The sequence below is a fragment of the Ambystoma mexicanum genome, chromosome 11 (genome assembly GCF_040938575.1).
Source record: "Ambystoma mexicanum isolate Mex_15411 chromosome 11, UKY_AmexF1_1, whole genome shotgun sequence".
In the NCBI taxonomy this organism is placed as follows: Eukaryota; Metazoa; Chordata; class Amphibia; order Caudata; family Ambystomatidae; genus Ambystoma; species Ambystoma mexicanum.
The window spans coordinates 1245102286-1245115339 of NC_090934.1; the positions used below are offsets into that span (position 1 = coordinate 1245102286).

A 13054-nucleotide genomic window follows, 5' to 3' on the forward strand; every position below is an offset into this window, starting at 1 on the left:
TATTTGACCATCACTAACAGTTCACTGCCAGTGTGCATGATGTCTCACTAGCACTTCATTGCTGGTTTACAGCAATTTAAAGCTGGGCATAATGCAAATGGGTTCCCAGATTACCTTTAGCCCACTAGGCAGATCATTGCCAGTTTCTATTATTCCCACTTGGTACATCATGGCAGATTTCTGGTAGTTCTCACATTGTTCAGCTAGCCTCAAAGAAGCATGGGTCCTCCCTCACCTGAAAAAAAAACTTTCCTAGACCCAGCCATTCCATCCAACCATAGGCCAATCACCATTGTCCCCTTCCTGCTAAAGATTTTGGACTGAGCAGCCTACCTGCAAATTCAGCAGTTTGTGGAGGTCAACCAAATCCAAGGGATGCGACAATCTGGTTTCCGCCCCCGGGCACGGTACTGAACCTGCCCTTCTTGACCTAACAAATCAGCTAGACGAGATCAGGGATGAAACAAATTCTGCCCTGCTCCTCCTCCTAGACCTATATGTGGCATTCAACCTTGTCAACCACCAAATCCTCTACCACCACCTCACCACGTATGCCAATTTCTCCTCACCAGCCACTGCCTGGATCACATCCTTCCTAGAAGGAAGAGTCATGAGGGTCTTCTCAGAGATCGCTAATGCCTCTCCCATCTCTTGCGGTGTACCTCAAGGGTCTTGCATCACCCCAACTCTATACAATCTCTTTACCAGGCCCCTATTTGACATCTTAGACTCCCTCAGCATAGTCTACACCAACTATGCCGACGATACCCAAATCCTGATCCCACTCTCAGGCAACTACGCAGGTGATTCTGACACCCTTAACAATATCTATTCTACAATACAGGCCTGGATGGCAGCCAGTCATCTTTGTTTCAAAAGTGACAAAACGGAAATCTCAATTGTTGGCCTACCAAATTCCCTAAAGACTCTCAACAATCAATACTCTGCCCTCCAGATTGACAACTGCTCAATTCCCGTCTCGACCACAGAAAAGACTCTAGGGGTTTACCTTGACACCTCACTCACTAAGACAAGACAAGTAAGCGCCATTGCCTCCTCAGCAGTCTACGCCACCAAGGCCCACAATGCGGCCAGACCCTTCCTCTCCAAAAATAACTGCCTTAGCATTGCCCGTGCAATCATTGGTTCCAAGATCGACTACTGTAATGTCCTATTCACAGGCACCGCCTCTGGAAACGCCACAAACTTCAAGTCATCCAAAACAACACCATTAGAGTAGCCCTGATGTCCTGAAAAGAGAACACATCTCAAAAGCTAGCAGAGAAGCACATTGGCTCCCCATCCGGGAGCGTATCACCTTCAAAACACTATCCATTGCCCACAAGTGCCTCTTCAACACAGTGCCCCCATACCTCTCCCAAAGAATTACCAAAGCTCATTCCTCAAGACTCACTAGGGCCCCCTGCACTGACCGACTAATCGTGCCCAAAGTAAAGAGATGCAAAGCCAGAGGCTCAAGCTTCCCCTACCTTACTGCTAAACTCTGGAATGACCCCCCGCCCCCTCCTTGAGGACTGAGAAATCATATTGGATCTTCCACAAAGTGCTCAAAACTCAGCTCTTCTCCTAATGCTCAACTCCCCCATGCCTAATTGTCAGCTAATTAACCCTACTACACCACGTTACTGTATGTTAATATGTATGATAATGCCACCTGGTTAATGTAACTGTGTTACCCTTGTTAATGTACCTACGCTACCCTTATTTTTGCACAACAAAAAACATGATTGTCTGACAAAAGCATGACTAGTGCACTTGAACCTGTAACAACACCTCAATGCTTCCAGGTTGTATGTGCGCTATACAAATGAAATAAATGGACAATTTCCAATATGTTCACTAAACCAATCATTGCCCGGCCTTGACTATCTTCTCACAAAAGATTTTGCCTTGTGTATCCAGTACAGGAAAGAAATGAGGACGGTGCTCCCAAGGGTGGTCTTTGGCCCTGCCAGGCAACAAGCCTGCAGCCAGTGCTCGGCACAGGAGTAAAGACTCTGCCCACTAAGCAGCGTGTGCTCCGGGCTGCATGTTGGTTGGGGGCATGTTGAACTGATGGGTCTTAGAAACCTGTTCAAAATGTACTGAACTATCTCTTTCGGTCTCAGAGATCAGATAGGATGTTTAATTTATATCAGTTACAATGGATTTTGCATTTCTGTACATTTCCTGTTCAGGTTATGATTGTGAACAGCTTTTTTTTTTCTTGATTGTCATCATCTCTATGTTATCATTTACAAATCTTGACTATCGAGATTGCAGAAGATAAATTTGCTATAGAGATTAAGAAAATGCAAAATGCAGCAACCAGTCTTGTCATGGAAACATATATGTAACCTTTCCCTCGTGCTACCCACTCTCTCCACTGGCTGCAGGACCATAGACACACCCTGAAACAAAGCCCTTTGTCTGGTTGCATAAAGCCATCTATACCCAGCTCTCTCCTTTCCTGGTACCTAACATCTGTCTATATATTTGTATTCCTGTCCATTCCTTCATTTAAACCATCTTCTATTTCTGCCCCAGATGTTTGGTCTAGGTTGGACACTTATGGACCATATACTCTTTTGAAAGTCAATCTATTTTGAAAATCTGACTTTACTCTCAGTAAAACTGGTTGCTGTCTTTTTCCTGTCATACTGTGACTATTGAGTGCAGAACATCTGCTATGTATTGAAAGAAATGCTCCTTGTATGCACACCAACACTGAAGGGGTTTCCTCTGGCTCCCATATCTGGCACTCTGATTTAATGAACAGGGACAATTACCTGCCAGGTGCATCAGTGACCTGATTCTTCTTCTTTTTCTTGTGTTACCAGTACGTCTTTGTCTCCCTCCTGTCACGAGACAGTGTGTACGATTTATTGCGCAGAGTCTGCACACATCTGCAGGTAAATCTTTTTCTTCTTGCAAGTTCAGCCTTTCCTCCTTACATTCCTGAATGTACAGTGTTTTAAAATAATGATTGCAAATCCTTCCCAACTTCTCCATTTCACCCATTCCCATTCTTCCCTAAAACGCCCTTCTTGAGTTCCAGTCCTTGTAATGCGAGGCTTCTGCCCCCTTCCTCTTGCCTGTCAGCACCCATCTCTTACACCCATAAGAAGAGTCTGACTGGCTCATTACCATTATCCATCCCCAGATATATTCCCACCCTTCCCCTTTTGATTTTCCCATGCTATATCTCTAATCTTTGTATGGACTCATTTGATGCCTTTTGCTTCTCTACCCTTCCCTTTGAGGGGTCTCGACTTTCCATCCTTCTCCGAAGGCCTCCTACCTTTCTATATGTAGCAGGAAGACCTCTTATCTTCCTATGTGCTCCTGAAGACGTGGACCTTCACTTTCTCATCTTGAAGTCTCTCCATGTTCTAATTAGCCTATGTGAGACCTATTTATTCCTCTCCTTTTCAAGACCTCTCATCTTCTGTTCTGCTCCAGACCGGACAGCTTCCTTATTTATGCTGTGATCTCCAGCATTTATATTCCTACATTAATGTCTTTACCCTTCCTATCATCACCTGAGGTCACTCACTTCCCCATCCTATAATGCCTCTCACCTATCTATCATCCAGTGTATCCCTTCTCCTTCCTGGGGACTCTCTCCTTTCTACCCTTCAGTGAGTCATCTCCCTTTGCCCACTGGTGTGGCTTCTTACCTTTGATGTCTCTCCCCTCCCTATCATCCATATGATTATTTTCACCCTCCCACCCTTTTCTTGGAATAGTCTCACCTTCATAACCTCCATTGATACCTTCTTCCTTCCTTTGCCCCACCATTTAAATCCTCAGATCTTCCTATCTGCCGCTCTGGTCTCTCACCTTCCAGTTGTGTCTGTGCTGATTCAGACCTCCATGCCCATCCCAGTTAGGACTCAGCCCTCCTGTCAGCACCTCCCCGGGACTCCTTACTACATGTTTCATCTATAGTAACTGAAGCAGGAGTAGTGACTGAATTAATTTTCTCTCATGCACTAGGCCTCAAGCAAGAAGAGTTTGAGTGTAAAGGAATACATTGAGGAACTGGATACAGTGCCATTGGTAAGTTGAGGTGAATTTTAGATTACAAGGAACAGCTCAGATTTCACGAGGAATGCTTGAGTGCTCACTATACTGCTCTCGTAGGTGGAGATTACCCCAGAAGTGAAGTGGAGAAAGCAGATGTCACTGTTACCCTTGCCTACACCGTGCTTAGAATCCCAATACAAATGCATCACCCATAGGGCGTCCAGCACGAGTCCGAAGGAAAACTCGTTCCAGCCACTGGAAACTCATTCATCAGGTAACTATGGATGAATGAGTTACCTAATAAACTACCCCTCCCCTCTCATCTCCTGTACGTCTGTGCACTTGCTCGATCTGAACGTACCATGCCTTGAAGATCGTCTATCTTCCCTGTCTCCCCTCCTTGAATGGTTGTGCCTCAATGCACTTGGAAAAACTGCAGAATCGTCATCAGACCCATTCGCTGTTATCTACACTGTTAATTGTATTATATGCACTTAATCTGCGTGTGCAGACTTGTATTGTTCAGAAAATGAAGGGCTCTGAATGGCTGTTTTTCCCCTAGTTCCCTCCCTCCTTGAGTGCTTTGAAACACTTGCCTTCTGTATAGGCGCTTTACAAATAAACATTACCATACCATAAGCCAGGGTCTTTAAACCCAACAAGATAGGAAGCAGGCTTAGGGGTAGGAGTGAGTTTAGCAGACTAAAGTGGAGTTTCTAAACTTGGAATGAATATTCTGGGCTGGGAGTGGTGAGTCTGGCTGATGACAAAGGTTTATTCCTGGGATGAGTGTTTACTCCAAATCTTTATTAACAGGGAAACACAGAGGATGCACTTATCCGCTTAATCCTCAAGTAATTTTTGATTATCAATGACTCATTTTAGAGAAGCGAGCAGGCTTGCAGGATAGCTGAAATAAGACCATAGAACACTCTGTGACAATGTCCTAGTCCTGGTCTATAGAATGTCTGCAGATGGATAGGCCCCACATTCTGCAACATGAAGGGGGGCTCGATGGTGGTGTGGGAAGGGGCTTAGGGATCCCCTCCCTCGGAATGGAAGGGGCCAAAAGGGGAATTGTGATTACTGCCTGCAGTGACCCAAGGAAAGGATCTTTTTAAATAGGCACCTTGTTAGGAAAGAGTTCATAATTGTGGGTAATTTTCCTTTCATACCCCTAAACTTTTTGCTGTTGTTTTCACCAGGATCTAGACTTTGCCAGAGAAGTTCAGCCTTCTGCCGCACTCCTCTGGGCTTTCGCTCCATTCTTACGGGGAAACTGACATGCCCTTAAGACAGTCAGTACCGGGAAACGTTGTTTTCCTTAGTTCTTTTATCATGTTGCAGCTTTCGCGCAACATGGCACAAGAGGGCACTGTAAGCTAAGTTACTGTTCTCTCGGGTCTCTAGTCTTCTACAGGCCCTAGATACTCTCTTTGTATTGATAATGAACGGTGCAAGTGAATCACGGACGGGACTGGTGGCAGCGATCGTTTTTTTATGTTTTTGAGCTCCTTTTGGCATTTTAAGCGCGTTTCTCGCGCTTAGCCCAAAATGGTGGCCTGGCTCCCAAAATGGCCAGACCACGAGGCTCTTTGTCCTGTCCGCTGACCGTCTTGCCCCCTTCACCTCCCCCAGGTCGAGCCGACCCGGGGCCTTCCTTATTTGGGCATGTACTTTCCCACGAAACACAGATGCTTTCGCAGGCTTCTACAGGTCTTGTGTGTGCTCCAGGATGGGGGCTGGGATGTCTGATCCCAATACACATCCTGGGCGCCAGAGAGTCTAGGGTGGTGTGAATGCCTGGGACCCCCGTGGTCCGTGATAGGTCCACGTATGGTGTGAGTGTTTTAAGAGCGGATCTCCCATTTGGTCCCCTCCGTTTTGGCGCAAAGGGAACCGTGGATAAGAGGGGGCTGGAAACACCACTACCATGTCGATCTCCTGAGTTCTCGCGAACAAAGGAATACAGGAGCCAAGTATCCTGCAACCACGAGGCTGAACCGAGGAATCGCTGGTAACCCGCTGAAGGACTGCTCCTCTGCACTGCTGTGCTTTGTGAAACCCTTTCTACCTCGGATCGAACGAGAAGGCCTGTACTGGTACTTCGACCCTTGGAAAAGTGGGAACAACTATTCTCGGCATCTTCACCATCTCCTGCACGTAAGCCTTCGGAAGTGTCTCTGGGCCATCCAGCAGACTGACCAGCCTACCCAGGAGTCTTGCTCTGTAACTGCCGTCAGGTTGTGTTGTATTACGAGTCCTTGTCACTCTCACACGATTCGTACACTTGGCATTCCCAGGTCTGAAGTGAGTAGTGTACATTGGGCTGAAATACACACGGCCGCTCCGTTGCCCTGCTGTGGTAACAAACTGTGCGGGTTCACTGCGTTTGGGACATCCTCAACTCAACTTCTGCTGCTGCGAAATCTACACGACGCAGAGACGTCCCCTGCTCGTATCTGAACCTGCCAGCACTGAAACTGACGCGGAGAAGCCTGGGTCTGCCTGCATCGGGGACCGGTGAGTAGCATCGCTAGGAACTGGTCGCCCTCCTGCAGTAGTCCATCGCTTTTCCCCGCTGTGTCTAACAGCACGACTTTCCGTACTCGCGCTCTGCTTCTGCCTATAGTGGAGGCTGTGCTTGTGCCGCGGAGCTCTGTTCATCTTCATTTGTTCATCGAACTAAACTGCCCGATTCCCTCGAAGAGACTCCCCTTTTGCCCGTTGGCACCAGTGTGTGCAGGTACTTTTGAGCACAAGGCTCCACTCTTCGTAGGGCTTGGACTTCCTTTTAGTTAGGTGCCTCTGAAGGCAGACTGGGTCTAATTATTATTCGCACTGCCTGTTTTCCTCCCAATCTAGGTGGTCTACACATTCCGTGCGTATAACTCGTTAGACTCGTTTGTATTTGTATATATACTGTATTAGATTTGTATGTGTTGGTTTACTTGAGTTTTATTGTGATTTCTCGCTATGGTCAATGTTACAAAGGCCTTGTAATAAATGTGTATATATTTTTAATATAACCCCTGCTTGGGGTAATTTGTAAGTGTCCTTGCTTTGTGTGCTCATTGCGGGCTTTCAGTCACCCTCACCCCTCGAGACCTAGTCTTGACCGCCGCGATCGCTACCTTGATTGGTCTGGCTTGTCCAGAGGTTACCCTGTTCCAAGAAACTAGGCTGGCCTTCTGAACCTCTGCCCCTCCAGGACAGAGTTCAGAAATCCATCTTAACACACCTAAGAGTCAGTGGGCCCTTTAAAGCAGGAACCCTGGTATCAGGACCATAGAGTGCGGCTGGAAACGACATCAAAGCAAATGTTACTAATGGTGCCCAGAAAAGAAAACCTAGTGCAGATCATACACAGAGACAGCTTACCACTGTCATCGCAGGTGGCATGGGGAAGATAGAGGGAACCAGAGAGATGCTGCCTCCCTCTGCTGGGCATATCATCTGTGCCTAAACCATGCATGCACGGTCAGAACAGCTCAAATATGGTGAAACAGCCTATTGAAGGCACAGTCCACGACAGGGGAGAGAAGCGCAGAACTCGGCGACACACAGCTGCTGAGAAACATCCATTACACACATGGTAGAGGAAACATTTGTGAACCTCAGCTGCACACCCTTGCATGAGATCTAGCCCAGAAAAAGGTATAAGGCAGTATGAAATGGTCAATCACCATAGTTAGCATGGGAAGTTGGAGTCGTGAAGTAGGAAACGGCATAGAGGAAGAGATAGCAGAAGGGGATCATTGTACAGAAACAGCCAGGGGTGCAGGAGGGTTTTTTGGTAGTACTGAAATATCTAAAGGGGCACGAGGAGCGGGAACTACAGAGTCCTGGAAGTGAAAGAGGAGGTGAAAGGGCATAGAGAGAGGGACAGGTGGACCGAGGTGGAGGTGTCAAGATACCTGGAAGGGGAGGAGCAAGGGAGAGAAGCAAGGTTGAGGGTGCAGATCAGGAAGGAGGAAGAGTGGTTGAATGGTCTTACTACCAAGAATGAGGGTGAAGAGCAGATAGATTTGAAAGGGGTGAAGAAGAAGTAAGAAGAGGTGACAGCACAGAAGAGGTTGGAGGAGAACATATTGAAAAAGGTGAAATAACAGTAAAGGTTGGAAGGAGTGAAGACCACGAGAGAAGAAAAGAGAACTATCGGGCAGGAAGTGAAGAAAGAGAAACAATAGAAAAACTGAAACATCACGAGGAAGGACGGACGATAGTGGGATCAGAGGAGAGGCCCATAGTTGGCAGTGTAAACAGAAACTGGAAGATAAGAGAAGAAGGTTGTGGGAATTTTCCTGGAGATGCAGTGCCAGTGTGAGGCAGCAGGACAACACCAGACCATTGTCTGAGGCTAGTGGGATGAGGAAGAAGCATGTGGTGAGACAGTGAGGAGGTCAATTAAGAGGTCACACCAGGAAGAGCCAAAACCTTAGAGACATGCTCTCAGGAATGAGTGAGCATTGATTCAGCTAGCAGGAGTTTGTGTGACAGCATTAGGTCCCCAGGACAGAGATGTGTATAAAGACCATAACCAGAGCTTACAGACCCTCTGAGACCACCTCACTTTAGGGTGAATCAGCAGGCATGTGTACAGCAATACCTGGAACTACAAACAGAGCGCTTACAACACCTGAGCTGCATTCTCCAAACAAGGAAACATCTCCATCCAGTCAAGGGAACCACAGATGGTGCAGGATTATGCTAAATGTCTGGGAATGATGACAGGGAGAGACCCAGGAAAATAAACTATTTTTCAACCAAAGACTCTTATGCTGAAACCAACAGAAGAGAGACTCAGAGAACCTCCTACCAGAATGGGAAACAGGGAAGTGGAGAGACATCCACAGCAAGCCATGGACACAAATGATCAGAAAGGAGGCCCACAGAAGGTTGCAGAGAATGTGTGCCACAGTTATTGCCCAGTGCCAGCATCAGCCAGGGGAGAAACCTAGGAAAAACGTTATCTTGGATCATAAGCCAGACAGTGCCCTACCGAAAAGAAGGTGAATAGTTTTTTTATTTTATTACTTTGAGCCCTAATATGAAGTGCCTTACCTTAAACTACCTTTCTCTGAAGCAAAAATAAAGCCCCCACTGACACTCATTTGTCAGGTAATGTTTCCCCCTGTCTTCATGACACCTCCCTGGCTGCCTTCAAGAGGGTCTGATATAAAGAGGGTTAGGGGCCCTGAGCTCCGTAATGGTATTCAAGATATAAATTGGGTGTTTTGTGGGAACTTTTGTGATGAGGCTGCCATCTTAGTGCACACTGGAATGGGTACTGTGACAAATAGAGGGAATTTGTCCCTTCTCCACAAGGGGGAGCCCCCCACTGTAAGGCTAGGGAGAAGAGCCTGTTCTGCAACACCCTCCCGAGTGGTCGAGGCAAGTGGGACCTCGCCGGGAGAGACTCCCCCTTAGGGGACAAGGACACCCCTTCCTGTGAGGTACTCCCTAAAGCTGTGCACACCGTGGCCTACATGGGGTGCTCTAAAATACCAGAGACGTTTAAACAACAAGACTGCAACAAGAAATACTTAATAGATGTCATTATCACATAGAAATGTTTACATTGAAGTATCCAATCCACTGGGATGAGTACATTGAATAGCATGTACTCGACGAGCAACAGAACGAGAGAGGAACGCATACGCAGGCAAGGGAAGGCCCCAAGCTGCATAACACCTGAAAACGGCAGAGCAGGCATGAGCCGGGAAGCTTGCAAGTTTCAAACTCGCACTATACTGAACAGGGAGACGCCAGAGTGAATCCCCAACGTGAGAAGCTGAAAGGGCAGGAGCCCAGAGGAAGGCGGTGACGAGACCACAAAGGATCCATGGTGGCCAGCCAGTCCGCAAACCATAGCGGATACCACCGCAAGCATTCAGCAGCAAGGTGTCCAGTCACTCAGCAAAACACAGACGCTGTGAGGAGAAGAAAAAACGCGAGGAAGAAAACGCTGATGAAAATAAACCGACAGGGAACAAGGCTCCCACAGACATTCTCTTTCACAGTCGAAGGTAACGGGGAGAACAGGAATAACAGGAAGCCCAGAGGGACTCATACCATGCAAGCAACTTATCCCAATACAAGTCATGAGGCAATGTTAAATCTGAAAATGATGACATTAAAGTGTTGTGAAAGAATTACTGAAAATCTGAATACTGACAAAAAAGAACAGTGGATAACAATACCCTGGGAAAAGAAACATTGAGCCACAGTTCAGAGGATCTATTCAGTTGATCAATGTACAAAATCAAGTAAGCCAGAACAAGACGAACTAGAATTGCCCAGTACGGAAAGCCTGCCGTATTTGCTGAAAACAATCTCTTTCAGGGATCTTTTATAAGGAGGAGGGAAAATCTAATAGTCCATTTGAAGAGTTACAGAAACTGATCCAAGAAATCACAAAAGACTATTTGAGGATTAAGTATTAATAAAGAATCCTACAGACTGGTACCAGAAGTACACTCAGGAGAAGGGAGTCATTCTCCTCACCCAAGTTAGTTTTCATAGTGTCACGGTCAGTTAGGTTAGTTTTGGATAGCAGCCTTATTCCTTTGGATATTCACAAACGACTGACGAGCACCTAAGTAACATAGGCAGGGACCACCGATAGTGATAGAGAAAGTAGGCCTTATGATTTTACTATAAAATAATCTCTTGAAACATGTCCAAAGTATCCACATCCTTCTTCTGACTCGCCACAGTGCCTATGTCCCAACTGTTCTGGCAGGAAGATGGTAGATAAGAGAAAAAATTACTGTGGTCTGGGCATTGCCCACTGAATGGTACAAGGCATACTCCTGGTCATCGCAGTTTCGCAACGTGAATCATTTACAACAATGCAGGTGAATTCATGCTACCTGTAAAGTGAATGCAAACCATGAAAAGGTACCAATAGACAGTGCCAGAAACCAAAGGGTGGATTGTGCATGAGACCAAACACATGCACATGAATGTGGGCAATTCTTCTGAGGTGTGGCAAGGAGGATGTTTCTTTTTAAACAGTTCTAGCATTCATTGCCCCTGCCCGGAGCACATTCCAGAGTCCAGAGTTAAATAAAGCCCATTGGTGCTCATCAGCGGTGTGGCACAGAGGGAAGTCTCCCAGAAGCTTGGGACCAAAACTAGGAATGTGGTTGGCAATTCCTGAAAACTTCAGTGAAATTGAAGGGTTTTATCAGCTGTGTTTCCTCTGTTCCAGAAAACCCAGTAACTACGGAAGAAGAGCCTGAACAAGAGGTGGAGATGGACTGCACATCCAAGCTGGGACCTTCAGAGTATCACCTTCTAAAAGTCTTTGTTGTTCTGTGAGTATGTATGCATCCATTGCTACATGGCTCATTGTCATGAGTATGGCCACAGTTGTTTGAATGATACCAAATCCTGGCATGATTCTCGGTCTTTGTTTCCCCTCGTGTTTGTCCCTTCTCATGGGTTCAGAGGTCACTATATGAGCCATCAATCTCTGGGTTTGCAACGCATCTTGTGTTTGTGTGGCTTTTTATGATCCCTTGCTCAAGGGGGCATGTGTCCCTGTAGGATGTTTCTTTCCTTACACAGGGCTCTGCCTATGTTGAAATGCAGAGACAAAGACAAGATAGGCTCATGCTGGAGAACAATAGTTACAGGTAAGTAACTTAAACCTTCTCCAGCATGGGGTCTGGCATGAATTCACATGCTCATGAATAACTACTACATAGCAGTACAACATTACACAACCACGGGAGGTGGCAAGGCTCAACAGAAGCAATTCATTCTTACCTCCGGAACAGTCTCACCTCAAGCGAACCGGTTGCGTAGCACTGCTTGGCCGACTCTGGACTTCTCCCTGGAATCCCTGTTGACGCAGTAGAACTTCGTGAAGGTGTGCGTGGGCCTCCACGTAGCAGTCCTCGAGATGTCCAGCCGGAGCACACCAGACAGGAACACTGTTGTCGCAATGATCGCTCTGATGGAGTGGGCTCTCGGACGGCCAGGCAGCAGTCGGTTCGCCAACCGATGACAGTGCGTGATGCAGCCGGAGAGCCACCTTGAAATGGAAGCCTTGGACAAGGCCTTCCCATGGTTCACAGGACCAAAGTTCACAAACAGTTGCAATGTCTTCTGAAAACTCTTAGTGCGTTGCATGTAGAACTTCAGGACACGAGCAACGTCCAGTGAATGCAAGGCCCTTTCCACTGGTGACAAAGGTTTCAGGAAAAAAACAGGTAACACCAAGGGTTTGTTGGGGTGGAATTCCAACGGAACCTTCGTCATGAAAGAGGGGTGCGTATGCAGCACCACCCTCGATTTGTGCAAAGTCAGGTATGGTTGTTTGCAGGATAGGGTCTGGATCTCACCTACCCTCCTGGCAGAGATGATTACCACAAGTAAAGCTGTTTTCCACGAGAGGAACTTGAGAGAGGTCTGATGCATAGGCTCGAAGGTAGCCCCCCATGAGCCTCGTCAGAACCACCTTGAGTTCCCACGCCGGAGCAGGAGCCTTCACTGCGGGAAAGATCAAAAAAGTCCTTTGAGAAATTCTTTGACGAGTCGGTGGGACCAAAGTGAAGCTCTTCCTGGAGACCTGGTGTAGCAGTAGATAGCCGCCAGATGTACCTTGATAGAGGCGTGCGCCAGTCCGGCCTTGGACAAGGATAGCAAGTACGGAAGGATCCACAGGGTCGTGACCCTCAGAGGAGTCATGTTCTGAGACCGGCACCTCGTAGCGAAACTCTTCCACTTGTGACCGTAGCACTTCAAAGTTGACTACACTATGGCCTTAGCGAGGACCTCCCTGAGGTCCGCAGGCAACTCATACCCTCAAATCTAGGTCTGCAGGAGCCAAGCCCTCAGGTTCAGCGATCCTCAGTCGTGATGAAGGATTGCACCTCCTTCTCTGATGAGAAGATCCGGAACCACTGGCAGCTTGACCGGAGGCGACGCTGAGGAGGTCCGGATACCAAATTGGCTTCGGCCACGCCGGAATGACGAGAATCATTTTGCATGGACACTGCCCGAGGGTGTTGAT

At 47.2% G+C, this 13054-nt stretch overlaps 1 protein-coding gene across 5 annotated transcripts in view; it reads left to right on the plus strand.

Moving 5' to 3' along the window:
* GRAMD2A (GRAM domain containing 2A) overlaps positions 1-13054 on the plus strand; it is a 439501-nt gene that overhangs the window by 402662 nt on the left and 23785 nt on the right. For 4 of the 5 annotated variants that reach the window (XM_069624655.1, XM_069624656.1, XM_069624653.1 and 1 more), the window contains 4 exons: positions 2841-2912; positions 4000-4062; positions 4147-4303; positions 11246-11351. In XM_069624655.1, coding sequence (XP_069480756.1) covers positions 2841-2912; positions 4000-4062; positions 4147-4303; positions 11246-11351 — 398 coding nt within the window. The remainder of the gene's footprint in view (positions 1-2840; positions 2913-3999; positions 4063-4146; positions 4304-11245; positions 11352-13054) is intronic. The other variant, XM_069624654.1, reaches the window with a different exon arrangement.